This window comes from Nematolebias whitei, chromosome 17 (genome assembly GCF_014905685.2).
Source record: "Nematolebias whitei isolate Nwh7 chromosome 17, NemWhi1, whole genome shotgun sequence".
Classification (NCBI taxonomy): Eukaryota; Metazoa; Chordata; class Actinopteri; order Cyprinodontiformes; family Rivulidae; genus Nematolebias; species Nematolebias whitei.
In genome coordinates, this window is record NC_056514.1 from 32,597,976 (window position 1) to 32,607,975 (window position 10,000).

Below are 10,000 nucleotides of genomic sequence, written 5' to 3' on the forward strand. Positions count from 1 at the left end.
ATTTTACCTCTATCTCTATACTTTTGATATTAATATTACCGGTAGCTCACTTGGTGATGCTTCGCTTTTTGCATTTGAGAACCTCTAAAAATCACGGGGACGGACTTAACTTACCCTGGAAGCTGTGCGTCTTTCCCAGCCGAGTTTCGCCTCTTATCTCTTCCGACTATTTTTTTTGTTTGGATGTAATAAGCAAAAACACATTTGCATGTTGCACAAGTAAACATCGAGTACAGTAAAGCTGTTCCACATGCATGCAGGCTGCAGAATCAGACCCGTCATGGCTGACTCCCGTTGGTGTGACTGAAATCACATTAATGTTGGATGCACGGTGCTGCAACAGCTGGTAGTCTATCTGGATTAGTAAAAAAATGAAATGGAAACTAGCATTTTGCACACATCGCATTTAGGATTTTTTTAGTTCAAGCTGCACTAAACTAAAATATTGACTAGTTGATTGTAGAAATTGTAGTTTATTTGTTGTGCTAAGTGGCAGAACACAGCATAATCTGGCTGAAGAACAGATGCAACATTCCTCCGCATGTCATCCTCAAGACATCCCAACACAGAATCAACTTTTTATCAGTCTGCATTGTATAAAACAGATCGATAAACGTAGCCACGTTCCTGCGGTTGCTCTTTAAATTTTCAGTTTGGCTGCAAGCTCTTCTGAAACTCGATAGCATGCATTTTATTTGCACCCATTGACTTTACATTATTTGATCTGTTTCTGTTTTGTCACTTGGCTCTGTAAAATTGCCTTTTTACCTACTGACTGATGTGGAAAAGACCATTCGAGCGTGTTTTATTATCTCAATGACAGTCATTTTCAGAACCATCCAGGGCTTGTATGAGGGTGAAATCAAAATCATAACATTGAGTTGACTTTACTCACAATCTGAACAGCTTATAGAGAATCTGCTGTCTTGTTATTTAAAAAAAATATTCAGCATAAAGTGTTGCTACTGGATTATGTGTCTTTGATCATGTTTTGAATATTTAGAAACATTCACGGGTGAAAAACTGCAGTAGTGTTTTGTCAGATCGATGAGAAGTTGACTGTGGGACTCGTTCAATTCACCTTTGTAAACTTGTCAATCAAGGCAAATTTGAAAGTGGCTCTAGGCAAATATCCCCGCTACATTTAATTTAATTAATTGGGGAATTGGGGTGTGTGCTTTAAATAAACATGGGCCTTTTTGTGTGTGAGGCATTATGCAGAAATGATCTAATGAAGAAAAAGAAAAAGCAAATGTTAAACTGGCTGGACTAACCTTTAAAGATCCAGGCCCGAGGTCAAGCTGCATAAAACACCAAGTTAAGGATTTCCTTAAAGTTGAATTTTGGTTTCTGTAGAATACCTTTTATTTTTTTTGTTTTTTCTAGATTTATCCTAAACTACTTAACATTATTTAAAGTGTTGGACTTAGCCAGTCACTTTTGATGAAACACGTATGATAAAAAGACTTTTTTGCTCATCAAAGGAAGTCTTTAAACAAATTCTATGAAATGCTGAGAACTAATGAGGAATGGAGACTAATGCACAGGAAACATACCATATGGTGTTTTGTGCAACCAGCTGCAGAATTCCAAGCTGTATTTATAGTTGAATATCTGTATTAATCTAACAAACGGCTTTAGTTGTCTGTATTTGGTTCTAGCAGATGCATCACTTATTTTGAAAGGATGAAACTGCTAAATTGTTAAAAGGGGATAATAAGAGCTGTCATGACGTCACCTCAACCATTTGAATAATTCAACCACCTTAAGGCTTCTTGATTAGTTGTTTAAGCTTGTTGTGTAGTCTTTAGATGTGTTTACAACCTTTTGCTGCTCCTTTTGCATTTTGTTCTGGTTCAGCTTCTTTCAGCTATTTGCACCAATTTAAACGGTTTTTCAGCTGCTTTCAGCTAATCTCAGCTGTTTTTTCCAGCTAACTACAACATTTCTGTGCTTCTTCTAACTTCTTTCTGCTAATTTCAGCTTGTTATGCTCCTTTCAGTTATTTCTTATTTTGTTTGACTTAGTTCGCTGTGGTGACCCCTGAAGAAGGGAGAAGCCAAAAGAAGATGATAAAAAAGCTCCTTTCAGCTTATTTCTGCAAGTTTCAGCTATGTCTACTGTTTCAGCTACTATATAGCCGTTTTTGTGCTCATTTAAACTTTCTGCTAATGGTAATTACACATTTTATGTATTTTTTTAAAAAATTCAGTCTAATTCAGCAAAAATGTGCTGTGTCCACTTCCTTCTTGTAATTTCAGCTTCTTTCTGCCTTTTCAGCTGTTTTTTGTTGTTGTTGTTGTTGTTGTTGTTGTTGTTGTTGTTGTTGTTGTTGTTGTTGTTGTTGCTAATTTCAGCTTTTTTTTTTTTAAAGATAATTTCCACTTTTTTTTGCTAATTTCTGCTTCTTTCAGCCTAATTGGGAAAACGTGTTCTTTCTGCTTTCTTCTGCTAATTTAAGCTTGTTCTAACTTTTCTGCTACCTTTTTAGCAGTTTTTAGCTAAATTCAGCTGTTTTCAGATAAATTCTAGTTTTTCATGGTAATTTCTGCTACTTTCAGTCTAATTACCTTCTTTCTACTATTTTCAGCTTATGCTCCTTTCAGCTTTTTTCTGCTAGTTTCAGCTTTTTTGTTATTTCAACTACTATTTAGTTGTTTTTATGCAAATTTTAGCTTTTTCAGCTAATTCCACATTTTTTAAGCTCATTTCATCTCTTTCCACTTCCTTCTCGTAGGTTAAGCGTCTTTCGCCTTTTTGGCTACGTTTTTTTTTTTTCTTCTAATTTTAGGGGTTTTTTTTTTTTTCTGATTTCCCAATTTTTATGACAATTTCTGCTTATTTAAACCTAATTCAGCAAATGTGTTCTTTCTGCTTTCTTTTGCTAATTTAGGCTTATTCTTCCATTTCAGTTACCGGTACATTTCAGCATGTTGTTTAGTTAATTTCAGCTGTTTTTCAGCAAGTTCTTCTGCAATAAGCACTCACACTGCATTTTCACAGGAAATGCAATTTCTTTAGTTATTGTTTGTGAAACCATCTCCCATCAAATTGACCATTTATGCTCAGGTGAAATCCTTTTTTCCTAGTAGTGAAATATTTCTCTCACTATTGCTGAAGTGAATTTTCTGTCATGATTGCATGGTTATGTTTTATGCGTTCCTTATTCTTATTTTACCAGTGTCCTTGAAGTATGTTTTAGCTACTAGTTGTTATGTCTGTTGTTGTGTCTAATTTATATTCATAAAACGAACACTGTTTACCATAAATGCAAATAATGTGTGCAAATGAGCCGTCTTCCAGTACGCATTCAAGGATTCGCTGTTTTCTCGTCCTTCAGAACAAAATGTTCATCTATCGAGGGAAGGAATACGAACGCTGGGAGGATTTTGTAGCACGACTCCTCACGCAGTTTCCCAACGCCGAGAAGATGAAGACGACGACACCGCCCAGCGAAGATACAACAAACTCCTCAGGACAATGTATCCTCAGTGCAATACCACAGAATCACTTTAAATATTTTTATATTATAGAGGTTCAAATGATATTTCCTTTTTCTCTCTTTCTGGTGCAACTCCCAAAACAACTTTTTTTGGGGGGGTTTTTTCCGAATGATCCCTATTGTGTGCAAAGCAACGATAATTTGGGCAAAATGCTTCACTTAATTGTGTAAATGTTTTTATTATTTCAACATTTTCTGTAGCAAAACACAACATATGTAAACTTTGACTGTGAAAATGAAAAATCAAGCTAGTTCTCATAAAAATGTTTATTTTTACCTATTTTATACGGAGAGCAATTTGTTTAGACCTCATAAATTTGCATAATCAGTAAATAGGTGCAGTTGAAGTTTTACTTATCTCAGAGTTAAACGCTTTTATTGATCGCCTTAATGTTTCTTCCTAAGACATCCAGTGTTTCACAGTAAAACCTCTCCTAAACCTGCCTGCCAAGTTTCAAAATAAGCCCGTCTCTGAGCAGATCGTCAGGTAAGGCCTCACATTTTGTCCTTCAGGGTTACGGAGCATCTGACTCAAAAGTCATAAGCACATATTTCAATCTGCCAAATCCCAATATACCTTCATCGGATGGTCAAACAGTTGATAGAGCTTGTGATGACACGCTGGAAGTACATCAGTGTTTTTGTTTGGTGTGCAGAGGACCACTGGTGTGAAGGTGATTAAATCTTGTCTGTGTAGAACAAACACTGGTTGACCTTCTCGTTGTTCCAGTAGCTGTTAACTTTCATCAGCCATCTGTTGTTAGTCACCGTGCCAAGTCCAACATTGTTTCTCCGCCGTCATTAATGGCTTTGTGTCAAGTGCCGGGGCCACGGCAAACAGTGGGCCCCTACTCTCCGACTTGTCTGCGTGCCAGCCGGACCCCGCCGCACTCAGCTGTGCAAATTCACTTTGATATGCCACCCAACGCATCAGTGAACATAATTAAAAGAGGGCATTTACTTGGAAAAACCTTCAGGCAAATATACCTGGGCACCGATCTTATCACACGCCTGCAGCATTGATTCTTTCAGCAGCCTGCTGGCTTGTTTGCTAACGGTGTCCGAGTGGAGCGCGGCACTCTGGGAGCAGATCCGATTATACAGTCATGTTTAGGGATTGACAGAGGAACGTTCCACACAAGACTGCCCATCTTTTTGTTGTTGTTGCTAATTCTGTCTAACCCTCATCGTGCTGTCCCCACGTTTCTGTCCCTGCCCTCTGTTTTTTCTTCTCATTTATTTCCTCATTCAGCGAGGAGATCAGCCGTGCATAGCAATGAGACCGAGCCATTTGAGCCGAAGGGTCACAGTCGCAGGCGGAGCTCGGCTTATTCTGACCTTGCTCTGCCAGAGCAAGCTACTCCATCATCTTTAGCCTGTCAGCTAATGGCATGTAAAAGGCTTATTAGCAAGCTGAGCTAAATCTGCTTTATTGATCTGTTTATCGGATCAGAAGCCCACTCTCCGTTTTTGCTCTATTAATGTCACTTTCCCAGCTAATTTGGGAGCGGGTCTCATTGTAAGCATGCAAAAGAAACATCTAAATATTAGCGTAGCATGAAAACATCTGAGTTAAGATTTTTTTTTAGATTTTAACGTCACAAGTTTTTTTTTTTGTTTTTTTTTTAAAAGAAGTTTCCATCTGTGCACTCTTATTGCTGTTACTTTAAGCGTGAAGTGGCAATGGAAGCAGCTCCGCTCATATTTTACTTATAATTATTCGCCATTAAATTCAGATCATGCTCTTTGAACATATGGCGTGATTTTTATGGATAGCAAATGCAATATGGTGGGTATGGATTATAGCTACGTGCTCATTTCCACAAGAGAGTGAGAATCTGTTTCTTTTTCTGTCACCGTGAATGCGCACAGACAGCTGTTCCCGATGCTGCTATGCAACACCATCATTTTCCATCTTTGAAAAGTCTATTAACCTGTTCTGGCAAAGTTCATTTGAGCTTCTGTTGCACATGCTGCAGCTTATCTGCATGTCTGACAAGTCAGGCTGACTTTATGAGCTGCCAGTGATGTGTGTGACCCCCCCAAAATTATTTTTTACCCTTTTTAGGAATGGCCATTCCTTAGGTAGATGAAAACCGACTTGCTTTAAATGACAATTCCGGGCAGAGGTAGCCGGGAGGGGATTTGTCCTGTGCTTGACCTGAAGCAAAGCAATCAACTTGTATCAATCAAGCTATAGATTGGCCCCGTAACAGTTTTAATTTACTCTGACACAGATTTCCTCCTTTCCCAGCTTCTACACAGTAAATGAAGTCCATAAATTCCAGTATTCCAGGCCGGTGAGAAAGGGAGAAAAGGACCCTGACAACGAGTTTGCGGTAATTTAATTATTTTTTTCTTTTTCCACACCCTATCCTGGTTCTGGTTCAATAGTGTAGTACATATACTGAAAAGCGTTGCATCTTTAAAGTAACCGTGGGTGCCTTTCTGCATACTTGATTCATTGTACACATGCAAATAAAGCTCCTTAGAGATCACTGTGCACATTTGAAGTTTACTCGGAGGATAATAAAATTAACTACCTTCTGCTGGTGCTAAGATGTGACATTGCATGCATTTACAGCTGAGTAGCCTTTATAGGTAGGTAGTCTGCAAACTATTTGAAAGATGGAAAACTGTACTATTGAATACTGTTATGGCAATATCACTGAGATAAACCCAACATTTTTGGGGACCTTTACAAGTACAGACAACAATATACAACAATAAAAAGCTATTAAAATTTAAAAAATAGTGCTACACTGTTACTGTTAGCAACATGGTCCTGTTAGCAGTGCGGTCCTGTTAGTAGCATGGTACTGTTAGTAGCATGGTACTGTTAGCAGTGTGGTACTGTTAGCAGTGCGGTCCTGTTAGCAATGTGGTTCTGTTAGTAGCATGGTACTGTTAGTAGCATGGTACTGTTAGTAGCATGGTACTGTTAGCAGTGTGGTTCTGTTAGTAGCATGGTACTGTTAGTAGCATGGTACTGTTAGTAGCATGGTACTGTTAGTAGCATGGTACTGTTAGTAGCATGGTACTGTTAGCAGTGTGGTACTGTTTGCAGCATGGTACTGTTGGCAGTGTGATACTGTTAGCAGCATGGTACTGTTGGCAGTGTGATACTGTTAGCAGCATGGTACTGTTGGCAGTGTGATACTGTTAGCAGTGCGATCCTGTTAGCAGTGCAGTCCTGTTAGCAGCATTATGATAATAACGACCGTGGCAATGGATGACGACTGCTGTCCAGAACCAGGTCCAACTGACAATGAACATTCAAAGTTCCCTGTGGAACCGAACTGTTCTGTAGAGTTGGGTCCATGCAGGCCCGTGCAGGAGGATCATGGAGACGGCCGCCATGACAGGCCGGAGCCTGAGCCCGAGGCGGGAAAGGGGCCGGAGAGTGGGGTTCTGGTGGATCGAACCGAGCTACAGACGGACAGTGTAGGTCTTAGTGAATCCTTGGTGTACCAGAGCAGCACGGAGAGCAGTGGATCATATCGAACCATCCTACCAGACCCGCAGCACATGAACACAAGTCTCTTGCTTCCATTATTAGCCCCGTCTCCCCAATGGGTCCCTGCTATGTTGTGTGTAAATGTATTGTACTTAGAATATAGTAGTTTATAATCCATTGCAGTCCCTTGCAATACTGAAAATGCACGCCTTGATATTATGATAATACATACATACTATACAGGCAGGATAATGTAAAGTACTTTTTTGCCAACAGGAACATCAAGGCTAAAAGAGATGGTTAACTGTGATCTAAATCTCTGATTTTAATGCAGCTGTTTTTATCAAATCCTGATTTTTAGAGCATTTACAGAATAATCTCTGGTGCATGTTTAGTATCCAAGTAACCGTGACGGAGAGACAAATTATACCCAGCCAAGCTTTCTTCGGTGTGTTTACTGTGACATGGCATCAGCAGGATGATGGACTTAACTCATCTGAGACTTATGGCTGTTCTGACACTGATTGGTCTGTCTCTGTCCCGCATGAGAGCTGATGGATATCTATGGCTGGACATATTATGTCTGTCACATCTATTAAAGCTGTCAGTATATAAAATTCTTTATGCTTCATCATCCACTCAGAGTGAAGGATAAGTGCATTCTGCTGATAATGGAACACAGTTTACTTTAATTGTTTAGTTTGTTTTTGGGACGCGAAGAAAATGGGGAAATGTTGCAAGAGGAGATCAGCATCATATGTTGCTACTTCTGTTTTAAAGGGTATATTCAGTGCGGTGCATTCAGTGTTATGGAGCAAAAGTTGTTTAAATTCTCATCTTTTGTTGTTTCTGCTTCTCCACTCTTCTTGTGTTTCATCTTTAGAACATGTGGATTGAGAGGATCACGTATGCGACAGCATACAAACTTCCGGGCATCCTGCGCTGGTTTGAAGTCAAGTCAGTTTCTACGGTGAGTATGAAGAGCCTTTTCCTAATCAAATGAGGTCCTGCGGGCTCTCTTAAAGGCACATGATGTACTCGGACCACTTATATAGTAAAGACAACTGCCTGGACGCAGGCGGTTCATTCCCCAAACTAATAACGGAGCTCTCTTTGGTCTCTTTTTACCAGATGACCCACATTGATTCACCAGGCTCTGGTGTTTTCACTGAAGTATCCACACAGAAAGTCTAAACTGTCCCCGTGTTGTGTTTGTGCTGTCTCTGTTGATTTTCGGTAGAATTACAACAGTTTTATTAAAAAAACCTTTGGTATTGAGGTATGTCTTAAATGTTTATTTTAGAACTTGGCTATTTTACCCGAGGGGGAAAAAGTAGAAATGCATTACAACTAATTTAATTTCCTTTTAATTAATCAAATTGTTCACAGTTTTTGGGATGTTTGGAGTGTGGAGAAATTAGTTTATCGACATATTTTGGAGAGGAGTCACTTAAAGCGATGACACCTGCTGCATCTTTTTAATCTTATTTTGCTATAATATAAATCCACTACTTGGTCTGATTAGCCTGTTTGAGTTCACAATCAATTACTATTGCTTTCATCCCCTTTGTGCTTGTTAGACGCCTCAGAAAAGGCCACCTTTTATTCTAAGGTGCTGTATCCATATAGTCAAACAGGACTGGGTATGTACTTCTAACACAATAATCCCCCAGGTAGCCCCATTTTTAGCACAGTCCACACATTGTCTGCCCCCAGCTTCTACATCTGCATAGTTTCTTGTTCTTCATCGTCAGAATGATTCAGAGCAGACATTCCCTCCTTCTGGCGGGGTTTGGAACAAGTTTTTAATAGCAGCTTGCCCTCCAGATGAGCCCAGGGAGACCAGGACCCAAAGGTCAGAATTGCTATTTAAAGCTTAATTACTCGGCTGCGATTCACCAGGATTAATCCCCCAATCTGAGAATTATTTTACAATCTGGCCAAAGACATACAAGCACAGATTGGAGGTTTGTCTTTACTTTTCCTGGCTCGGGTCTAAAATCTGAGATTTGCTCAACAAGCCCTTTGTTTCTCCTAAACACTTACTACAAGTGGGTGATATTATTTATTTTTCACAAATACGGAACTCATGGCAACAAAGTACCGTAATTTCCGGACTATAGAGCGCATCTGAATATAAGCCGCGTTCACTAAATTAAAAATAATAATAATTTTGTACATATATAAGCCGCAGGTGTCCACGTTGTAACATGAGATATTTATACAGATTTTTTTTTTTTTTTACTTTTAATTATACATGTACTGGTAACATATATAAATACGTACTATAAATATATATATATATATATATATATATATTTGCTCTCAGAATTGTATTTGTGAATCTCAGTATTCATCATCAACATTTAAATGAAGAAGTGCATTGACACTGTAAAACATGATACTGCTTGACTTTTCCTTACATCTTTTTTCTTAAACCGTTCCCAGTTGTTTATATGCGCATCCACCCTGAAACGGATGAATAAATCCAGAGTATTTCTGATGACACCTGTTTTTTTGTATAGGAGGAGATCAGTCCCCTTGAAAACGCCATGGAAACGATGCAGCTAACCAACGAGAAGATCAGCAGCATGGTGCAGAGGCACCTGAACGACCCCAACCTTCCCATCAACCCCCTCTCCATGCTGCTGAATGGGATTGTGGACCCAGCTGTGATGGGAGGTTTTGCCAACTATGAGAAGGTGGTCAACATGAAAACATTTTGATCCATCCCCATCATTACTAATCAACATTTTATTATGTTATCTTGTATTTTACTTCAACCGAAAGGGATTAGAGTGAATATTTTAAAAACTTAACTAATTTATGTTCCATTAAACTTTAACATTATGCATTAAAGTGAAACATTCCACTTGAAGATCTTATTAAACACAAACATCTGCTAAAATTAAAGACCGTTGGAATCAAAAGCTTCACACCAGGCTTTAAAGCCAACCAGCGGGTTGTCTGTCAGTCTACACTCACAGCAGGTTGGTTTCTATTCTTAGGTTTTATTCAGAATACGAAGAATTTATTTGGTG

At 39.0% G+C, this 10,000-nt stretch overlaps 1 protein-coding gene across 1 annotated transcript in view; it reads left to right on the forward strand.

Moving 5' to 3' along the window:
* dock1 (dedicator of cytokinesis 1) overlaps positions 1–10,000 on the forward strand; it is a gene marked incomplete in the record, with an annotated part of 276,885 nt that overhangs the window by 239,775 nt on the left and 27,110 nt on the right. The window contains 5 exon segments of the mRNA XM_037691498.1: positions 3,341–3,482; positions 3,908–3,989; positions 5,757–5,841; positions 7,843–7,929; positions 9,485–9,661. Coding sequence (XP_037547426.1) covers positions 3,341–3,482; positions 3,908–3,989; positions 5,757–5,841; positions 7,843–7,929; positions 9,485–9,661 — 573 coding nt within the window.